The 23,977-nt window shown below is 39.6% G+C and overlaps 1 protein-coding gene across 1 annotated transcript in view; it reads right to left on the bottom strand.

Moving 5' to 3' along the window:
* Window positions 1-23,977, bottom strand: part of LOC123680742 — a 257,482-nt gene that overhangs the window by 151,826 nt on the left and 81,679 nt on the right. The window contains exon 7 of the mRNA XM_045618792.1: window positions 7,783-7,868. Coding sequence (XP_045474748.1) covers window positions 7,783-7,868 — 86 coding nt within the window. The remainder of the gene's footprint in view (window positions 1-7,782; window positions 7,869-23,977) is intronic.

Raw genomic sequence — 23,977 nt, 5'->3', positions numbered from 1 at the left:
TATCCGCAAGATAATCTTGTGGCATTACATTTTGAATATAATTTCTGGCATATGACCGCCACGGCTGGTTCGGATGTAGTCCAATCTTCGATGACTTTTTCCAACATTTGTGGCCGTATATCGGCAATAACACGGCGAATGTCGTCTTCCAAATGGCCAAGGTTCTGTGGCTTATTCGCATAGACCAATGACTTTACATAGCCCCACAGAAATTAGTCTAGCGGTGTTAAATCACAAGATCTTGGAGGCCAATTCACAGGTCCAAAACGTAAAATTAGGCGGTCACCAAACGTGTCTTCCAATAAATCGATTGTGGCACGAGCTGTGTGACATGTTGCGCCGTCTTGTTGGAACCACAGCTCCTGGAAATCATGGTTGTACAATTCAGGAATGAAAAAGTTAGTAATTATGGTTCTATACCGATCACCATTGAATGTAACGTTCTGGCCATCATCGTTTTTGAAGAAGTACGGACCAATGATTCCACCAGCTCATGAAGCGCACCAAACAGTCAGTTTTTCTGGATGTAACGGTGTTTCGACATACACTTGAGGATTACCTTCACTCCGAATGCGGCAGTTTTGTTTGTTGACGTAGCCATTTGTAGTGACTCGGTTTGCTCAGAGATGGCGCCATGGTGGTAATGCGCCACACAACATCGGCCCCGGCGTATTTAAAGGGGTCGACGCGAAGCAACCGATTCACTTCTCACCAAATGGTGTGGGAAGGTGTGTCTTAGGCAGAGATCGCTGGATAGCCTAACCGATGAGTCCACCAGCGATCTCGGGACGAAACACTATACTCCCAGGAGAGGGCGCACCTAAATCTTGGTTCGAGAAAGACTCGCCAAACATTCAACCAGAAGTGCGCTTCATCGCTAAACAAAATAAAATGGACGTAGTGCGCGATACGTATTCCGCACAGAACCATTATTTTCGAAATGAAATTGCACTATTTGCAAGCGTTGTTCAGGCGTGAGTCTATTCGTGATGAATTGCCAAACCAAACTGAGTTTAAATCACTTGACAGCTGTTGAATCGATCGCCGTCTTGAACAGAAATGCCAACTTAAAGTTATATACCTCGAAAAAAAACACCCTATACAAAAAATTAAGAACAATAAACCGGTGATTATCCGTCCGTTAAGAAATAAAAATCATTCTGAAAACCATTGGAAGCATCAACTCATCAAAAGTCATCCAGAATAAATAATCCAATTCAATTCCAAAACAGCAATAAGCCCTTCCCACAAAACCCCAAAGCCAAGCTCGAATACCGCAGACGTACCCAAAAAGACACCCACTCAATTCACCTCTCCTCCAAAACAAGCAGGGAACGAGCATTCGCCGGAGTCATATCCAGCTCTCATTCAAACAATCCGGAGTTTAAAACCATCTCGAATTATGCTGCCGGAATCCATCTTCCCATATTATCATCCGGGAACATCAGTTCCCGTTTTCCATTAGTACTTCCCTCTGCATCCCAAATAATTTGTCTGTGTATCTTCGGCACAAGCCGAGAGACCCGGCCTGGGTAATCCGAACGAGGAAATGAAGATGGATTGCCGCTTTTCTGCAAGTTCATAAACATAACTGCCGAAGTACAGAGGCGGAGACCGGATTCCGGGTATTAATACGAACGTTTTGCTACGTCAAGCGAAGGAAGGAATTAGATTTGGTTGATGCGCTGAAGGTTCGTAAGGTCTGCTTGTTTTCTTTGCCTTGTGCAGTTTCGTTCGAATTGAGAATGCATACATAGATGGATTTGGTGCAATAAAGTCTTTGGTAAACATGTTGAAGTTCAAATTAGGGGACCATTGAAATCAGGGGACCAATTTGGACTAAGCCAACGTTCCGTGTATGTATTCAGATTTTATCAAGGCTGCAGATGAAACAAACAAAATGGATATTAGTTGAAGAAAAATACACACATCGTCAGAGGTTTTGGCCCCCCTATCAACTCTAAACTTGTTGAATGTAATGGGTGTTTTTTTCGAAGTATAAAACTTTGGGTTGGCATTACTGTTCAAGATGGCGATCGATTTAACAGCTGTCAAGTGATTTATTCTCAGTTTGGTTTGGCAATTCATCATAAATAGACTCACGCCTGAACAACGCTGGCAAATAGTGCAATTTTATTTTGTTTAGCGATGAAGCGCACTTCTGGTGGAATGGCTACGTCAACAAACAAAACTGCCGCAAGCTAATCCTCAAGTGTTTGTCGAAACACCGTTACATCCAGAAAAACTGACTGTTTGGTGCGCTTTATGGGCTGGTGGAATCATTGATCCGTACTTCTTCAAAAACGATGATGGCCAGAACGTTACGGTCAATGGTGATCGGTATAGAGCCATGATTACTAACTTTTTCATTCCTGAATTGAACAACCGTGATGTCCAGAAGCTGTGGTTCCAACAAGACGGCGCAACATGTCACACAGCTCGTGCCGCAATCGATTTATTGAAAGACACGTTTGGTGACCAACTAATTTCACGTTTTGGACCTGTGAATTGGCCTCCAAGGGTTAAGAGAGGTCCAGGCAGACTAGAGTCACTTAATTTCACCCAGGAAGTTTTGGGTTTTCAAGGTGGATCAATAATGTGCTGAGGGGGTATAATGTTCGGTCGCCTTACCCTTCTTATTATCGTTAAATAAACAATGACTGGTCCATCTGCCTATTGGACATCTACGTAGAAAACATCATTGAAACAATCATTGTTCCTCTGTGCAACGAATTCGGGGATAATTTCATTTATCAGGATGATAACGCCCCACCACACCGCACACGAAGGGTTCAAAAAATTCTTCAAGAGAACATCCAGAAAATGAACTGGCCATCAAACTCAGCAGACATATGGCAGAATTGGACATGGGAGTTTTGGATGCCCAGGTAATGCATCGACACTTTTCGTCTTAATGCTACTGATGGCGTAGAATCAAATCCTATCTGTTTTCACTTGATTGTCATCTTTGGTTGGATTGTGCGATAGTAATGAGCATTTGGAAGAGCGAAATCTGTCTATCACTACCTACATACCTGCGATGGCAGCACGTTTTCCCATGGTTAACTCTTGATTCTTAAGAGAATGCCTTATTATTTTCTTAATAAATTCAACGGAGCATTTACTGAAATCTTCTTATTCTAATAACACTTTGTTCGTGGCATTTTGTGGTCTACATAACCCTGCGTGTTTGAGGTCAGTACTGTCCTCTAGAGTTTACAGAAAATGAAATACGCGTCCGGTCCCAAGGGATGCAGGGAGGGATAGCAGTCTCTTTTCTAACTTTGTCGGAACTTTCGCCAGGTTATTACGTGTTCGGTTCATAATCCGGATGACTGGATGTTCGATTCGCTGCCTGGTCATGTCGTAATTCTGCGATTCGAGGTCACGTGCCGGATTATTCCGGGCAATGTGGTTATATCGGGTACGATAGATGGGGATTTTCTTCTGATGAATGGGGATTGCCAATTTGAGGATCATAAATGATTTTCTTGTTCACACAAGAATTCAGGTTTGTTATGATGGCGTTGGCTCACAATCGTGATTATCAAACTTCGTTCAGTGATCCTGAATGATCTACATCTTCATTGCCATCTATCTAAAAAGAATTCTAATTGATCTGGTTATCAAGGTAAACGGATGCTGTTGAATCCAGGAATTGAAAGAACGTGAACACAGTAGTCGAAAACTATAGAAGTTGCTTTGAAGTATCCCTACTGATTGATTCACCACGACTTCGTAAATCACTTGGACAAAAGTCATCTATATGGTATGTCGATTGATCAAAATCAGAAAGAGGCACAGGTATTGGGGTAAATGGGCCTGAAACGAGGATCTCTAGATCCCTGGGAAGATGACCCTCTATCTTGCAAACCGAGACACTAGCTGTCTATACTTACGCCCAAGAGTGTTTCAATGAGAGCTTCAAAGGGCTGCGTATTTACATCACTACAGACAGCCAGGCCACGCTGAGATCCCTGGAATCATATAGCCAAGGGTCTCTACTGACATGGGAGTGCCATAATACCATGGAGCAACTGGTCAGAGAGAATAAAGTAACTCTACAATGGGTATCAGGGCATTTCGGTATTTAAGGAAACGGAAAAGCCGATGAACTTGCAAAAATGGAACCAAGGTTAACACCTATTGGTCCTGAGCCCTTCTGCAGGTTTGGAAAAGACTAATATAAGGCAGCACTACAACAATGGGACCGGAAAATTGCAAAACCTTTGTAGAAACACACTGGGTCTTGGTCAGGCAAATAAATTTGTGGTGCTTTCACCGACCTATACCAGAAAGCTTTAAAAGCTACCCCGAGCTGAGCTTCGGGTAACGCTGGGACTGCTGACAGGACACTGTCGGTGCAAATACTTTTTGTACTGCATGGGTAAGTCAGCAGATGAGTTCTGCAGGTTCTGTTAAAAGAAAGTAGAAACAGCCGATAACATAGTGTATAAATGTCCGGGGCTGACTGGCCTAAGAACCACTAACATGGATAAGTCAGTTCTGGATACTCACGAAGTAATAGCCAAGGCTCCTAAGGATCTCATTGGTTTCTTCAACAGTATCGATGGCCTCCCTGGGTTTTTATGAATAGGTAGGGTAAAGAACAAAAGATCAAATTGGTCGCATTTCCTGCAAGGTTATCAGAGCCGCAATGACCCCGATTCAGTGAATAATGATAATACACCACGACCTTAAGGTCTATTGTGCATGCCAGAGCTCTTCTCACCACTGCACCATTTACATCAGGTCTTCTAGTTCCAGAGATCTAATGATATCCAGTATCTTAGCTGGTCTGACAAAAGTTTCATCCTCACTCCTACAAATTTCTCATTCTATAGTATTTTTTCGACTTGCAATAAGGGGGGCGCAGTTTGTGACCAGGTGATTGAGTGTTATTTCTTCCTCCACCTAACAGAATTGGAACTCGTCAGTTTCAGATGATTCTTGTTTTTGAGGCATCAGCGGGGAGTGAGGTAGTCATTGGAAAGGTGTAGCAAGCTCTCACCGAGATACAGTAAATTAATTGAATGACGTTGTATATGAATTCTTGGAATTCTCTCATTACCCACAAATGTGCACTGATTTTAATAAAACAATTTAACAATTTCTGGGCGTTGTTGAAGCTTTCAAATTTTTATGATTACATGACATATCCTACTGAACACAATTGACACAGGAACTGTCAGAAAATAATACACAGCTTCGTCAGTATAACCATTTTACATTCCAATCAGAAAACCCTTCATTTCCCTTTCATGTAAACTCCTTCTTAAAGGTATAAGTATTCGAACTATTCAGTCAATGAAACTCGTCGGATAATTGCACAAAATTAAACGAACTTGAACACAAAAACCACCAGCCACAATAAGACTCGTACCAAAGTCTCCTCTCCACCAACCAAGACGAATCTTTAAACCGATGAAGATTGAGATCGTTCGAACAATTAATCAACCTGCAAATTTTCAACTCGGAACTAAACAATCATTAAGAATGATGAGCTCGTTATTAAGCCTCCCCCCTTCCTGCAGCCCGGCTGGAGTATCCAGAAATTCGTAATTTCCGTCTACCCTTGACGCGAAAACAACCCCATCTCGACCGCCTCTGAAAGATCCCGTAATTACGAGCCGCTTCATTAAAAATAATGATTCACATTCGTGGCAGTTATTCCTGGAGAACAAAGGAAAGTGAATTGGAGGGGGGAGGGTGTACATTCGTTGTCGAACGTAAGTGGCGATTGTTGGGCATATTAATGATCGATCTTGTCCATTGATCGACGTCAATTTGGATTGTTCGGGTGGTTTGAGGCTTTTATTATGTATTGTTTGATGATCGAAAGTGGTCATTTGTTCATTGAAGAGAGTTCCAAAAATTTGAGAGCGTTCGAATGGGAATATATTGCGCGAAGGTGTCCAATAGTCGGAGGTAATTGATAATAAGTCTGTAGGTTACACAGGGTGTCTTGGTTACTTTGTTTAAACAGTGTGGTAACGCGTCATCCGGTAGCCTTATCGCCATTGGCCAAAGTCTAGGGATTAGATGTTGCCTCGTAGCTTCAACCAATCAGCGTCAACCTTTCGTGACGTACCTGATATCGTCATATAAGTTGAAAGTTACGAGGCAACCTATCGACGTCTAATCTATAGTCCTTGGTAATATCTCGAGATTAGTGCTGGTCAGCCAGGACGTGTGCCATTGTTCGAAACAAATAATAGTCCAAGGGAGCAATGTCTGACGAATACGGCGAGTGGGGTAGGACTTCCCATTTCAACGTTTCCAAGTATGTCTTGACCACTTTCGCAACATGAGGTCGAGCATTGTCATGCTGTAAAATCACTTCATCATTTCTCTCGTTGTATTGCGGCCGTTTGTCTCTCAATGCTCGGCTCAAACGCATCACGTTCGATACCGATCGCCTGTGATTGTTTCAGTCGGTTTTAATAACTCATAATTTACTACGCTGAGCTGATCCAAGCAAATACTGAGCAGAAACTAGGACCAGTAAATATTTGGTTCGGCGGAAGACTTGGCCGGGATATCTCTGTTTTTCTGCGCTGAGATTATCGTAATGAACGCATTTTTCGTCTTCAGTCACAATGCGATGCAGAAATCCCTTCCGTCTTCGCCTTGCAAATAGCTGTTCACAAGCAAACAAACGCCCGTTCAACATCTCTCTGCTTCAACTTGTACGGCACCCAATTTCCTTGTTTCTGAATCATTCGCATGACTTTCAGGTGTTTTGAAATGGTTTGTTGCGTTTGACACAAGTCTTGATCAAGTACTGCCTTACATTCTGCATCTTCGAAAACCTTCTCATCTCTTCTACCGCCATGCTGGTCTCCGACGTCAAAATCACCATTCTCGAAGCGTTGAAACCACTTTCGGCACGTTTTTTCATTAATAGCGGCCTCACCATAGGTATATGAGAGCATTCGATGAGTCTTAGCCGCAGATTTCTTCATAGTAGAGCAGAAAATTGAAACCTCCCGCAGATTATAAGAATTTGGATCGTAAGCTGACATGTTTAATCGAGAATAACTTTATGATGCAGACACAAATCGACTAATATTTCGATGGCGTTATGTTTACAAATACCTAAGATTATTGAATGACATTTACGATTTATTTATTTCGACTACCACTTTCCGCTACTGCCACCTATTGCAAAACGGCGGATGCAAAGTTGCACACCTAATATTTTCGGAAAAATTCTTTGGAGAGTATATTGCATTTCGAGACAATTTGATGAGACGATATAAACAGTTGCTCGAGATGGATTAGAAAAAATAATAGTCTCTTTTTATCATAGTCGAGCGATATTCAGGAATGTTCATAAACACCTCGAAATCATTCGCTAACATTTCAGTCATTTGTTACTTCGCTTAAGTGGAAGCATATTCCATGCCCACAATCTTTAATTATTTCGGCTATCATGGAAGTTGAGGTATTCCCACAAAATTCATAATTTTTCTGGAAACAAAAAGACATAAATAGTCTCCAGATAGACTCCTTTCTTAATATTCGTACCTTAAGACTGTACTAGACTGGAAAAGTGAGTCTGTGTATTTCCATGCTTACGAGAATCAAATGAATTATTCTGCTATTCAATGCACTCAATCTAATATTGGGCATGCTTTTCAAAAACCATAATAAATATTTTATTTGTGGTATTTTCCTGTAACAGTTTGTCGACGAACAAATTTGAAGTAACGAATTTACCTCAGTCAGAACAAAGCAACCCAGCCTTTCATTCAATAAAATATAACAAATTCTACCCACCTGCTCTCGTATGTATTCTAGTAATTCTCCATTCTTCAGCTTGGGCAGATTTCCCATGCGTATTGAAACCAGAAATCCAGTCTGGTCTGCAAAAAGAAAAGAAATCATTTCATTCAGTCATACAATAGCATCAGATTAGGCGATGTAATGTGAACAGAAAAACCGGAAAATTGGAATTCTGGAAAATCTGGGAATGACAAAATGCAATTCAGGTATATAACCTGAGGTGAGATTGGTGTATGGAAAGGTTTTTGATCTTTGTGTAATGAATTTTGGGTTAATACAGCAGTTATAACGGTTGAAGGATTCATTTGTCAAGTATTGAATACAATAGAGACACTTTTTGAATCGATATGTGTTTCTCAATGATAAAGTTCTTTGTTTTCACTGTTGAGAGTTGATTGAATATGTAGATGATAATTTCACAGCAGAGCTTCTTCTCTTGCCATTGAGTTTTTATCGATGTATATGTATTTTTTGTCAAATTTGCTAGGTTTTTCGGTTAATTTATTCGTCATTGAAGGGCAACTGGTTCCTTCTAATAGGAAGTTAGTTAGAGTTAACTTACAGACAAAAAAAACACTAAGCAACACTTGAAGGAATAATCAGACAAACAATTGAATAAAAAAGAGCATTTGTCGTGAAATTTGCTAGTTTTTTCGGTTGATTTTTCTTTAGTGAAGGCCTTCAGTAGCTTTCAAATTAGAGCTACTCAGAGTTAACCCACTAACAGACAAGAGACGTTAAGTAACACTTGAAGAAATAATCAGACAATCATAAGAATGAACGAAAAAACATTTGTCGTGAAATTTGGTTGTTTGTTCGATTCATCTTTTCGTGAAATTTGGTTGTTTTTTCGATTAATTTTTCCCTATTGAAGGGCCACCAGTTCCTTCCACATTAAAGTTGCTTAGAGTTAACCCACTAACAAACAAAAGACATTAGGCAGCACTTGAATAAGCGGAAAAACCCTTAATTTGACGTGAAATTTGGTTGTTTGCTTGAATAATCTTTCCTCATGTTCTTCATCTTTCCAGTTCCTTCAAAATGAAAGTTGCTTAAAGTTAAGCCAGTAATCGATAAAAAAATGTTATAAAACACTTGAAGTAATAATCAGACAATGAATTGAATAAACGGAAATACATTTATCATGAACTCTGGTTGTTTGTTCGATTAATCTTTCCTTATTGAAGGGCCACTAGTCCCTTCCAAATTAAATTTGTGCGGAGATAACCCACTAACAGACAAAAAACATCAGACAACACTTGAAGGAATGATCAGACAAGCAATTAAATAAATGAAAAGATATTAAATTTGTCGTGAAATTTGGCTATTTGTTCGATTAATCCTTCTTCATTGAAGGCCTCCAGTTCTTTCAAAATAAAGGCTGCTTAGAGTTGAGCCAGTAACAGAAAAGAGATCAATAATCAGACAATCAATTGAATAAACGAAAATACATTCATCGTGAAATTTGGTTGTTTGTTCGATTAATCTTTCCTTATTGAAGGGCCACCAGTCCCTTCCAAATTAAATTTGTTGGAGATAACCCACTAACAGAAAAAAAACATCGGACAACACTTGAAGGAATGATCACACAAGCAATTTAATAAATGAAAAAACATTGAACTTGTCGTGAAATTTGGCTGTTTATTCGATTAATCCTTCCTCATTGAAGGCCTCCAGTTCTTTCAAAATTAAAATTGCTTAGAGTTAAGCCAGTAACAGAAAAGAGGTGTAAGAAAACACTTGAGTCAATAATCAGACGATCAATTGAATGAACGAAAAAGATATTTGTCGTGAAATTAAGTTTTTTGTTCGATTAATCTTTCCTTATTGAAGGGCCACCAATTCCTTTCGAATTAAAGTTACTTAGAGTTAACCCACTAACAGACAAAAGGCATTAGGCAACACTCGAAGGAATAACCAGACAATTAATTGAATAAACGGGGAATTTCTCAAGTAACAACCCCTTTAGGAAGGGAGTCCAACGAACCCTGGCCCCAAGCATTATCAAATCTTCGCAACAACTACGAAAACTTCTGCAGCAAGGGCGACAATCGAATATTCGAAGTTTGCGTAAAGTGCTTATCGTTCAAAGTCCACGTTTACCCCCTCTACCACCCTCGACGAACAACTAAACATCACTCCCCCTCCCTACCAGAGAGTAAGGGGTGGGGAGATAGCTCAGTCTCAAGTTGCCGAACTTGGACATGACCCCCCCCACCCCAAATAAGCCATAAAAGCTTTGTCGGCCCGTTTGGTTTCATCCGGGGTGGATCAAAGCTTTGAACAAGCCGCCATTGTTCTACGATGGGGGACTATTTTTTAAGTTTCCGGGGTCTGCACTAGGAAAATCAACCATCATTGATTGGTATGCTATGTTTGAACGTGGTGAAAGAAGCAACGAAGACGGCGAACGCAGTGGACGCCCAAAAGAGGCGTCACCGATGAAAAAATAAAAATAGTTCACAAAATGATGTTGAATGAGCTTAAAGTGAAGTTGATCGAGATAGTAGACATTGTGAAGATATCATCTGAATGTATACATCATATCATTCACGAATATTTGTAACTGAGAAAGCTGTGTGCAAAATGGGTGCCGCGCGAGCTCACAATCGATCAAAATCAATAACGTGTCAATGATTCTGAGCAGTGTTTGAGGCTGTTTAAGTGCAATAAACCTGAATTTTTGCGTCGATACATGACAATGGATGAAACCTGGCTCCATCATTTCACTCCGGAGTCCAATCGACAGTCAGCTGAGTGGACTGCACATGATGAACCGAATCCAAAGCGAGGAAAAACGCAACAGTCAGCTGGCTAGGTTATGGCATCATTCTTCTGGGATGCGTAAGGTATAATATTCATTGATTACCGCCAAAAGGGCCAGACCATCAACAGCGGTTATTATATAGCATTATTGGGTCGTTTGAAGGATGAAACCGTTAAAAAAGGGAAGAAAAAAATTTCATTTCATCAAAACAATGCGCCGTGTCACCAATCAATGCAAACAATGGCAAAATTGCATGAATAGGGCCTTGGATTGCTTCTGCATCCACCGTATTCGCCAGATCTGGCCTCCAGCGACTTTTTCCTATTCTCAGACCTCAAAAGAATGCTCGCTGGAAAGAATTTCAGCGCCAATGAAGAAGTTATCGTAAGTAATTGCACAAGTGCATCAAAATTACCGACACTTTTGCATGACAGCGTGTTGTCATAAAAACTGCTTGAGTTCATTTACGGAGAAAAATGAAAATGACCGAATGCAGTTTTTCAAAGAAAACACGCTGGAATGCTAAATTATCCGGTCATTTTGATGCACTAGTGTAATTCGGGTGTATATTTCCCGAATAAACTGTTAACTTGTCAAAGTGATATAAATTCCATAGATGCCATAGAATCTAACTGTGTAAGATCCAAAGAAACTATGCATCTATGAACAGAACAATTATCGCAGTGCTATTTTGCTTCCTTCAATGCAATTATCGCTGTAATTTTCGATAATTGTTCTCCATTTACATATAATTTTTGAAAGGAGGGAAATATTCGCCGAAACTGAGGCCTATTTTGAAGCGAAAGACAAAGTGTACTAAAAAATGTTATCGAAAAGTTGGGAGATTGCTATAATCGCTGTATCGCCCTAGAAGGCAACTATGTTGAATAATAAAATCGAATTTTGCCAAAAAAATGTGTTTTACTATGTTAGAACGGGGACTTTTCAATTGGCCTTTTATGGTCTCAAGTTACCAAACTTGGACTTGACCCCTCTCCGAACCAAATAAGCCATAAAAGCTTTGTCGGCCCGTTCTGTTTAATCCGGGCTGGATCAAAGCTTCGAACGGGCCGCATTGTTCTAGCATAGGGGACTATTTTTCAAGGTCGTCAGACTAGGGGGGGGGGCAGCGGGGCATCCGCAATAATTCGGTGCATGCAGATTCGTTTGGCGACGTGTTTAATGCGAATCGGAGATGCGTGCTCGGACTGCTTTGTGGCTGTTGGCTAATTGTGGAAATGGCCAAAAGGGGTCGTTGAGGCGTGCGGTTGTTTGCGGCTAACTTCGTTTGCCACTCGCCCACTGGATGAGGACGCGATTTGCCCCGAAAATTGCCCTATATCGCGATGGGGGCCGCTGTAAATATGAATCTGGTGGATTGGCGACTTCGGGATGTGATTAGCTTTTGGCTTTTGGGAATCGGGGCTCGTAGGCGATATGTATCAAGTGGGGCTGTCAACGTTTTCGGATGTGGTGGATAGGATTCGTTGGACCGTGTGGAATTGCTTCGCTTAAAGGAATGGGGGAGCTCAATTTTGTGTGCTTTGCGGCTGAAACTGAAGATGAGGATGGCAGATGAAGAAAAAGATCTATATGGTTTGATAGATGTAATGAGATAATAGAAGAAAGACTGGGATCGAATCTAATTTTTATTATTTTTCAGTTTATTCCTAATTGGGAAAAATTCACTCAAAGTCCCGAGCCTAACCAGTAAAAACACCTTTCAACTTTATTCAGAAAGTCACCTTTAGCACTGATACATTCGCTTCCACGCTTCTCTAACTTTTCAATACCTTTTCTGTAGAAAGATTTATCTTTGCTTTCGAAATGGTTTTTAATCTTTTTCCTTAAGGCTGAATTTCCCTGGGTCACTCTTTTGAGGTCTGCAAAAATTCAGTTCTCACTGGAGGCCAAATCTGAAGATTAAGCAGTTTGAAGCAAAATTGGTTCAATTTGAGCATGGTTTTCATCGGTTTATGACAAGAGGTATTGTCTTGGTGAAAAAGAATCTTTTTCATTTGCATTTGAGGACGTTTTTTTCTCAATTTCTGTCATTGAACAACATATCATGCATGTCTCAAAAGGCCAGCTGATGGGCATGAGAATTTGGGTACTCAAGACATCTTTCACCGACTACCTCTCACTCAGCTGACGCTGTCTGTCACTCTGCAGTGTGGTGATGAATCCATGTTTTGTCCACACTTTCATATCGACGCAAAACATCCTATTTGTTCTGTTCAAATAGCTCTAAACAACGTTCAGCGGTGAGCAAGCGAGGCAACCATTTTGAGCAATGCTTACTCATGAATAAATGTTTATGAAAAATATTGCCTTCTTATATTTTCAATTCCCCCACTATCCCACGTAAATTCGATATACGATCGATCGAAACCATTTTGTGGACTTTTAGATGTTTTCAGAAATAATTGCCGAATTTGAGCTTTTGGAGCGTTCAGCATCATCACCATGTGTGAAGTCAGCGTACTAACTTTTAGCCGTTGTCATTTTTCTTTTTGTAATTACTTTGCTTGTACATTGTTTTTTCCATTAAAAACAGTGTATGCTCAATACGAAAAACTCATTTTCATCCATATATTTCAAACCACACAATTGTAACATCACTTAGCCTTCAATATCTCGATCCAGACCTAACTATATCTCCCGAAATTTCGACAAGCATTTTTTCAGCCTTAGTAGTAACGAGAGAAAAAATGGCATTGCCATCTGTGTACCAGGCTTGATAGCTTTGACGTCGTATGGGGTAAAATTATTATGTTTCTTCAATGCACTGGCAAACCAATTAGGCAATATAACAGCCTTCCATGGAGTGAAATGTATTTGTTGATAATGAGGAATATTACACAGGTGTTAGTTAGGAATATTAAGATTGAGATTGAGATTTAATTAAGGAGGTTCCGTTGCACTATGACCTAATGGTCTATTGTGCCGCTCATGAGAGCTATTCTCGCCATAACATGATCCACAGCTCGCCTTCCATTTCCAGAGTTCTAATAAACTGCAGTATCTGAGATGGCTTCAAGAATATTACTTCCTCACTTCTACAAGCTCCTTGTTCAAAGCAGATTTCTTGTTGGCTAGTGATAACGAGACATTCCAACATCAGGTAATCCGCACTGTTTTTTCCTCCTCCCCACAGCATTTGCACTGGTCATTTTCTGCTGGACCCTTTTAGAATATAAAAACACAGTTGACTATTCACATTTTCAATAGAAATACTTGTTTTTATAAGTTGGCCACATGAAATTTAGCACAGCTCTTTAAGTCTTCAAGAATGCAACTAGGGTGAAGCTGAATATTGCTCACAGCACTTCATTGATTGAAACAGTGGATAAATCGAATATTTGAATAAAAATCCTTAACATCCCACTGAAGTTTCTTATTCTTTCGTGACATAATGAAATTTTGTAGGTTTATTACCCAACACTACAATACACTAAGAATGCTGATACATAGTAAATACAATGCTAGCACCAATAAAATTGAGCCTCATCAGTGAGAACCATGTTGCCAGCTAATTGACACTTCTTGTTTCACAAAGATCCACTTTCTACTTTTCCCCTGCACATATACGATAAGCGATAGTGTAAAAACTTCCACAATCCAACTCTTAAGCTCGAAATTGAACCAAAGATCAAATCATGACCCTCAACTCCGTCAACCGCATCGAAGTTCTCATTCTCATAACAGAAGCATCTGGTCTTCGGGAATCCAGGCATCAAATAACCCATTAATTCTGCATTTTGTTCAGCGAAAGCATCAAACTTTCTCAAATCCCTATAAATCTTCGCCGAGATGACGAATAACCGCTCCGAGCAGCTTCCGGCAAGTTTGAAGTTCCCGAGATTCAGCATGTATTATAAAACCGCAATATTTCCAGCCACCTATCCCCGGAATAATCGTTAAATAATGCAGGACTTCCGGGTAGATCCGGCAACGCCGCCGGGCTGAGTAAAGGCATCCCGGAGGAGATAGGAGAGATGGGGACGTGTCTGAAATGAATATACTTGAAGGGCCGCTCTGAAACTGAGTACTTCAACAAGAGCAGTATTTCTGTCAATTCAGTCTCAGTGGTCATTCAGTTTATTTGATGGCAGTTTCTTGTTCAATTCTTATTTTCAGCGAAATTCATGTTTTTATTTTTGTTTTCAATCAATCAATCTTTATTCATCCCTTAAGACATAGAGGCTTTAGAATATAATTTATTATTACTCGAAAAATACCAAAAGAAGTTACGTCCTAGGTGAGGACACCTGTGTTCGCAATTCTGACAGTAATATACTCTATAGGTATACAAAAAAAGAAACAAAAAGCACCGTTAAAATGGCGTTACATATCAAAATCAAAGACAGAATCCATCGCAGTGGAAAACAACCCCCATCAATCAACCCCTTATAACAATTTATTAATTTGGACACTAGTTACATGTATGAAACATATTCATTTATTGATAAAACGTTTGTAATTAGTTATAATCTTTATTTCATCTGATTAGATGTTATAAATCTTTAGTGCAAGGGCTGTGACGAATCTTTGGTTTTCATCACACCCCCTAAATGACACCATCATGTGTGGTTCACAAAATGAACGTTTTTGGATTTGATGCACTGTCATGATTCCATAATTCAGAAGTGATTCGACTAAGGACTTGTAGATTTGCAGAAGAAGTTTTCTCGGTAGGATTTTACGTACTGAATGAAATTTATATATCAGTCACCTCATTTTGTCTGTCTAATTTGATTTGTTAGATTCGTTCATTTCAGATTATTATCCAGAGTAATACCAAGATGGTGTATAGGACATGTCAACATAAGAATAAATAAAATCAAAAGAAAATGCATGTTATTACAGGAATTTGAATTTAAATTATTCAAACGATAAAAGGAACAAAAAATATTTAATGAACAACTAACTACAAGTTAGAGAAAAATTCCTCAGTGTTATGAAAGAGGTCTTTTTTGGCAAATTAAGGGGTTTTAGATGCTTGCTATTCAGATTGATTGCACTCCAGTAGCGGTAGTTTTCCTTATTTACTTAGCCATTGAAGTGGTAATTAGCTTCATCGGAAAACAAGCTGGTAAACGTTTGTAAGCGCTCAATTGCCTTGTTCACGAATTCTAACCTTTGAATGTCATCTTTGGGTTTCAATTCTCGCACCAATTGAAATTGACAGGCGTAGCTTTAGATCTTTGTTGTCTTTAGATACATTGTGAAGTGTGGTTCATTTCCTTCTATGTATTGAAGGGTGCATAAACAAATATTGCAGATTTGAAGATTTTTCGAATCGTGGAACCCTGCAGCGAACAATTATTTCATTTTTATCGAGATATTGAATGAATTGTGAATAATTTATAGAAAAAAAGTGTGAGATCAAATTTCACGTCTTAGCTGGCAAGTCTTATGAGCAAATATTCGATTATGACCCTCGATATTTCCACATCTAAAGGCTCATGACCTCGAAGAACATCGTAGCCAGAATTGTTAAGTACAGGAAGCAAAGCTGAAGTGAGACCGCCTATTGAGCAGTCTCCATCCTATTCTGAATAGAAACATGCATCTGCTCACTCAAGTGATGTAGATTTTGCATACTGACCTGAAGATGCATTCATACAAGATAATTACAGGAATTGTGGCCAAAAGTGACGTATTGACAAATTCAAAAAATTCCTCTAGCTGCAATTTTGTGGACGAGCGATGCAGAAGCTCACTGTCAGGGTGTGTTTAGATACAAAATTACCTTCACTGGAAAGGTATTAAGTGTTGAGAGCTTCACCAGAGACCATAAGCTCTCCAGATTTAAGAGGGATTGTATGGAAGCAGGATGTCGAACATTGTCCAAGATTCAACGTCCTGGACTTCTTGAAGATTGCAATTGAGGATTGAGGGAGAAATAAACTTCAACCACTCTCGAAGAAGTCAAGTGAAACTTTCACAAATGGTACAATATGACTCGTCTATCGTTTGGATCTGGCTATATGTGTGTATATAGCAAATATATTTATAAATGTAAATATGAAGATTTACCCTATATTTTATATTGACGAGTGCAAACATTGTTTTTCAATTGTAAAGCATGAATAAAGATTACTATTGTCAAGGATCAGACAGCAGCCTAATGGAAAAATTGGCACCGGTTAGTTTTTCTGAATTTTCCGTATTTTGTAGAATATGACCATCTGAAAAAGAAAGTCCATGGATCCAATTCAATCACCTGACTAGTTTTTGAGATACAGAGTTTCGCAGGTGGAAAATAGCATGTTTTTGAGGTAACACATCTCGAAAGAAACCTTCTGATATGGAGCACTTTTGCGCGACCAATATTATTTGCCAATAAGGTTATAATTTTAGACTGGTTTTTCGACAAAATTATGGTTATCTAACCATAATTTTGTCGAAAAACCAGTCTAAAATTATAACCTTATTGGCAAATAATATTGGTCGCGCAAAACTCAACCGTATCTACGTATCTACGGGTTGAGTCGAACATTATTCGAAATGGAATTCTTTGAGTTCATATTCCCTCTAAGTCGTCCATGGAATTTTCCAATTTTCTGTCTGTACTCTTGGTTCTAGTATACTATTATAATGTCAAACAGTATTGGCTTTACTATGACCAGTTTTTAAGATACACAGCATGTCAAGATCTATAAGACCCAGACACAGCTTCAAAAGTATTTCACCAACCTCACTGGTAAACACACTTCCTGTTAATATCTCCCATATAGATCAGACAACACCGCAAAGTTTCTAGAGGGCACCCTAGAGAATAAAGCTACGTGTCTGAAATGAATATAGTTGAAGAGCCCCTCCACAACTAAGTACTTCAACTCGAGCAGTATTTCTCTTAATCCAATATTTATTACTTCGAGAGACATGTACAACTTTTACGAGATTGCTGTAAATAAGGAAGTCGATGATGGCAACAATGCCGGCGAAATTTCGCGTAGCGAGTTGAAGTGGCTGTTCGGAAATTGGATTGCCCTTTATTGAATCTGAACTCGGGGGGCCAAAATTGCAATGAGAGATATTCGTGAGCCGGATGAGATACTTCAAAGCGGGAAAGTTATGCCATAATGTTACGTTCTACTAACGAATATCTACCACGTGTCGTCGTTTCGTTGATGTATTGTTGGAAGCCTGGTATATTACGTTTTTCTTGTTGTGGGGAAGTTTAATCAGCTTTTGGGCGGAGAAGATTTTGAGGTTACTGTGGATTGATGAAAAAGGTTTATTTTTTATTCATTTCAAGAAATATGGCACCTCAATTTTTATATTGAATTTAATTTTATAGAAACTTCCTAATCCTAATCCATATCAGAAGCCTGTGGATATTGACGTGAAAACAATGCACGTTGAACTACCGTAATCCCCATATGATTTTTTCATTTTAAAAAGTCACAGTCAATTCGCAACTTCGAAAATGAAAAAACTCGAAACTCCCATAGTGAAGCATAGATATTGCCTTCACTTCTAAGAATCCATGCCAGGTAGCAAAATACTGTAAATCTACTACACACTACTTCAAAAACATCCGACCTCTCTGACATATCCTTCAACTTGAATATCTTCTCTCTTTAGAACACATCGTTCGTGGCATACAGTTCATAGAAATCCTAGGAAAACGAGGCTTTATTCTGGAACATCCTGAAGACATTCAGATGATTTTTTGACCTTCGTTACATTATCTGTTAGATTAATGAACTGACTCTACTACTACTATTGGTGCCAAGCATTGCAGTGTCGAAAGCTGATAAACTTACTTATTATTATTATTATTATAATTATTCCACGTTACTGAATAAGTATCATGCCTGGCGCACTGCCAATGCTACACTACCTCTCTTTCTTGTCAGTACCTTGCTTCAAAAATTAGAGGGAATGAAGAAGCCAACACACTTGCCAGAAAAAAAGAGCACAAACTTCTTTCATCTACCTGGTACCTTTCTATGGTATAGGCAAGAAAGAGTTCCAGGGGAAGGAAAAAACAGAAGGAGAAACACTCTGGTGAAATCTTCTTGGTTTGAATCATTCCAAAAAGTTTCTTGGAAACTTTGACACTGCGAGATCTAAGAAGTATCTAGATCTTAGCAAGAATATGCTACACATCCTCACTGGATTTCTCACAGGGCGTTGTCGCCTTCAGATATTGGATGTCTGGATCCAGATATTCAAGGTTTAGTGTGGCTGTATTCATTATTGATTGAAAAATGGATAAAATTGAGTTTCGTTTATAAGAAAAACACTATGCAAGCAAAGTCATAGCTTGATAAGTGTTATTCAGACTTTGAGTCAGACTCCATCGACAGAAACCATTAAAAAGTGGTATGCAGTATCTAAAAGTGGTTGAAGAACCACCGACTATATTTCACCGTCACCCTAATTTAACAGTTGTTTCAAATAACATCAAGAAAGCCCAAGAAATGGTTTTGTGCGATCGAAAATTGAAATCAGGTAAAATAGCGGTGGAGTTGAAGATGTCAGAAGGCAGTGTGTTCGTTCGCTATTCTGTGAGAACACTGTTGTTCATGAGAATGGTTTGCTCACCGCTGATCGAAAGAAGCAATGCATTGTTGGTGCGAACGGTGTTTCGAGCTGTTCAAACGGAATGAACAGAATTTTTTGCATCGATATGTGACAGTGGTTGATACTTGGATTTTCCGTTACACTTCTGAGTTGAAGACAGCATCAGCTGAGTGGAAAACAGACAGTGAAAGCTACCTAAATCTCTAACAGCAGCTGACAAGGTTAGGGCTTCCGTATTTTAGACGTGTTTGGGGTATATTGTTAATTGACTATCATGACAGAGGTGAAAACCATCAACAATGAATAGTACCAATACGTTATAAGCTCGACTGAATCCAGACAATAATAAAAAAGTCTGCAAATTCAAAAGAAAATTCCTTTTTTATTGAGAGTCGTTCTTCTACGAGCTGCGCTTCTAGTTATTTCCGGACTGCCAACAGGATACTTTTGGTATAAGTACATTCTGCACTTCGAGGCTGATCAAATTTGGAGTCCCTGCAATTTGGACAAGAACGTCTTGAACTTGACAGCTCAAGAAGTTCACTACAAGTCACCAAGGGATGTTGTCCTGTTTGGCAATATGATGGCCGATCGCTTTGAGATTTATTTTACATAACTAAAGGCAAAACTGGTTGAATTTCTGAGATACCTCTCCCTACTCAATCAACCTCTAATTTCCAAAAATACTTCCACCTATTCAATCATAGAAAATAATTCACAAAACTACATATTCTCCCTGCTCCTTTCTTCGCTCAAACGATCCAAAGAACCTACGGGACGGGTACGTTTCCCGTCGCCAGAATTTATCCTCCCGTTCCAGCCACTATCCGACCTAATAACGCAGTAGCAACTGCTCCATACACCCTTTCTCTTCCCGGCCTTTCTCGAATGAGCGGAGAATTCAAAGCGCCACTCCGCTATATTAATACTCGCCCCCATAAATACAAAGTTCGCATTCATTAGCCGAATGGGTGCGCGCGAGCGGAGTCTCGCGGGTTACAATGGCAAAGGGAGCCGCTGAGGAGTTGAAGGAATCGGATTTGCCAATTTCAGCGCCCCGAAGTACATATTAAATTGCGGAAACATAACCGTAATCGTTACACACACACGCACATAGAGAGGAGAGACCCACACGCACTTACGGGAAGCTGGTTCTTGTTTTATGCCAGCGCCAAGTCGTTACACCCCTATGCGAGGGGGTTTCCACCTCTGTGGGTTGTTGGGAGTAGATGGAATAGGCGCGGAAGTGGTGTTTGAATTTGATGTTTCCATGTTGGAGTATCAGTGGAGGTTCGTGGTGAAGTAAGAGTATTTTTTCAATGTACAGGGTGGGCAAATAAGCGAGGTAAGCGGCTATATCTCAGGTTCCACTCATCGTAGAGACTTGCGGTAAAAATTTTTACCACTAAAGTGTACAAGAAAACACACTGGAAATTGTTTTCAAGTTGATACCTCTACCGCTAGAGGGCGTAATAGCTATCGTCGAGTAGAAAAATGAATTTCACTCGAAAATGTTTCATATAAAGTTGAAGAAAAAATTTCATCACTGTAATCCTTGGAAAATTCTCTATCTTTTTGAATTGTCACTTTCGATTTTACGACATCAAAGAAGGGAAGAGGAAAGGAAGAAATTTGACTGATTGAAATGCCTGTAACTTCAGTTTGGCTCAACATTTTTGAGCAAATTAGATCTCGTCTGAAAGATAATATCTTGTTGATTGGGGACAAAATATACTCATGATGAATTTGTTTTTGCTGCTTTCGATAAGGGGCGCTAAGTCAGAAGTTCATCGTTTTGTTCATTTTACTCCGAAATTTCAAATGTTATGATAGGATTTTCTTAACAGAAACAGAAGTTCCATCAAATTTGCATGAAAAAACCTGCAGGTCGCAAATCGATTGTTTCAGGCGTTCTGGAGTTATGGCCGAAAGAAGATATTCTTCAACTGATGCACTGCGAAAAACCCATTTGTGTCTTTAGGTTCTAACAAAAACAGATACCTCATCAAATTTGTATGAAAAAGCCAGAAAGTCGCAAAGCGATAGCTTCAGGCGTTCTGGAGTTATGGCCATCGATTGCAAAACGGTGAAAGCAAAGTTCTACACTAATATTTCAATGCATCTAAAAACAGCACTGTGATACGAATTATCGATGAAATTTCTGAAATCGACACCAAAAATTTGATTATTCGTCCAACAATGACAAAACGTTTAATTAGGTCCTCAATCGTTCTTGCGTCAATTGCTCCCTTAGAGATCACAGAACAGTATATAGGTAGGTGTTCTCCTAGGGGAAGATTGCTGCACGACCGTTCAAAAGCTTTCCTCATTTTTTCGATATTCTGTTTGTAAGAGCTGTAGAAAAAACTGAAAAAAATCTTGAAAATTTAACGCTATGTAGTTCGGTAACGAAGTGTTTGCATACCCATGTTTTGGGAATAAAGTTTGAATTGAGTAATATTTCGCTGTTTATATGAAATTTGTCCATCACTAATTTAGTTATCCAAAGTATCAAAAAAAAAAGTTATCCAAAAATTAAGAAGCAACCGTATAGCTAAACAATCAATAATAATAATAAAACTGAACTTTATTTCCACAAATAGAAGTACAAACATATATAGTAGTCAAGTTGTAGCTTGATTGTGAAAAAGGCGGAGTCCAGTCATTATGTAATAAAATGATGGACAACGAAATAACTTGTATTCAATATTAATTAAACGTATTTTCACCCAGCAATTACTAACTCATTCATGCCCGCACCATCATCCGGACCTCTTAAAAAACCGGAACTCGCCTAAATTATTAAAAAATCCGCAGCGAAGGACCAGCGCTCTCTCCCCCACCTCCTACAACGGAGCCCGCCAGGGTGACCTCATCAATATGCATGTGTGCCATCTTCGCCGTCGTCGACAACGACCGACACACTCCTCCGCGCACGGACCCCGGTCTCTCTCGGAGTTTGCTTTTAATTTGCCCCCGTGTTTGTACGGGGTTAATTTGAACGGGGCGCGCAGCTACGTCTGCTCCTACTGCCGCTCTGAGCGGGGAACAAAATGCCCCTCTAATTGGGAAAGTCATAATTAATCAGGAATTAAGCCTCAAAGACCGAAATTCCAGGCGAAATTAAACCCCCGGCTCGTGACGTACGGGCGCGGAACTGCGGGCGAAAGCGGTCGCATAAGGTGGGGGGGGTCTAATTGAAGGGGCACAATGCCTAGACGGCATTCCGGCCGTTCCCGAGTTCCAGGTGGGATAGCGGGACTCGTGGAGCTGCTCCGGACCGATCCCCCATTGTATATGGTCCTTCGAGGCTGATCGAGAGGTTGGAGGGTTCGGAAATTCGCTGATATTGGGGAGAGCAAGGTGGCTTTGATGTATATCGGTTGGGTATTGACAAGAGATAGCGCGTTTGAAGACGAGTTCTACGTATCGCTGAAACTTACGCTATATTGTCATCTATACTCATTTGGAGGTTGAAGAGTTTATGTCTTACGACATCCAATATTAAAAATAGTCTATTGTTTCATTAGTAGAGCAAGTAGGACTCTTGTAAGGAGGCTGAATGTTCGATAATTCAAGTCAAACCAAAAAAGTTGCTTCCTTTCGAGCTAGTTATGTTATTTTTTAGCAGAGGCCATTCAAACGATATTAAAATTTGAGATTCAATTCAAGGGGGTTCCATTGCTCTGCGATTTGATAATTCAATGTCTTCCATCAGAGCCTTTACGTGATCTACAAGCTCACCTTTCAGTTCCAGAGTTGCAATGACCGCCAGTATCTAGGATTGCTTCAAGGAGGCTACATCTTCACTTCTATAAGTTTCTTGTCCAAAGCAGATTTTGCGTTCGCTAATCAGACGACGACGCCCATTCAAACGATATAATTATAAGAATATTCCCACTATCAAAACGTTGAAAACCGCATGTCATAACTAAGGTACTACAGAGGCTATGAAGAGAGCAACACCAGCTGGACTCAAAACTGCATGGCGGTGGTGTGGTAGTGGGAACTGAATTTAAAAAAGGGCCATCTGAAGGAACACTCTCAGACTTCCGCAAGCAAAAAGACTTCTCCTACACCATAAGGTTTCTGCAGATGCCAAGAGCTCCGCTTCAGCTGCAGGCTCTACAAATTGAAGAGATTGAAGAGAACAAGAGCGCAGCAGGTGGTGTGCAAATGTCCTCTTCTGGTTGGCAAGAGGACCACACACCAAGGCAGGCAGATGTTGTTAGATTTTCCAACACTTTAGATTGTCTCTCGGGACTGATTTAGTTTGGTATCAAAGAAAAAGTTCGAAATGGTAGTGGTTCTAAGAATAATACAGGCCCATAAGCCTACTTTCAAGAAGAAATTGGTGCCAGAAATCATTTCACGACCATTAAAGATTGAACAATTCCACTAGAATAAAAAAATAACATGAAGAACATCAATTGGTGTTAAAGTAAGAATAGTAAACTTCTTCTTCAGCGAGATGAACTTTCACACAATAAATACGATTTATATTATATTATTATGCCTTTGGAACCGCAGAGCTAAGAAGGACCACTGCTATAAAAGAAATTGGCCTTCAAGAGATACATATTATGATTCAATAAGAATAAAACGTTAACATCGAAGCTTTGATTACGAGAAGTAACAAAATTCTGCCTTTGCACATTAAGTTGATGCTGATGAAACAATTTGTGAAAGCTTCAAGTAGATATCGAAATTTTGGGGGTACTTGTCAGGTAAATTTTCTAGAATTGGATAGAAAAACTAAAGGTCAGTATGTTTTATGGTCCATAAATAAGAAAACTTGTTGAAGATCCATAATTCACTGCACCATTGAAAGATACTGAATTTCCCCCTTTTATTCATTTGTTAAAATTTGAAAAACATCGA

This window comes from Harmonia axyridis, chromosome 5 (genome assembly GCF_914767665.1).
Source record: "Harmonia axyridis chromosome 5, icHarAxyr1.1, whole genome shotgun sequence".
NCBI classification, from domain to species: Eukaryota; Metazoa; Arthropoda; class Insecta; order Coleoptera; family Coccinellidae; genus Harmonia; species Harmonia axyridis.
Note: the sequence above shows the minus strand (reverse complement) of the source record. Positions and strands in the feature narration are given on the sequence as shown.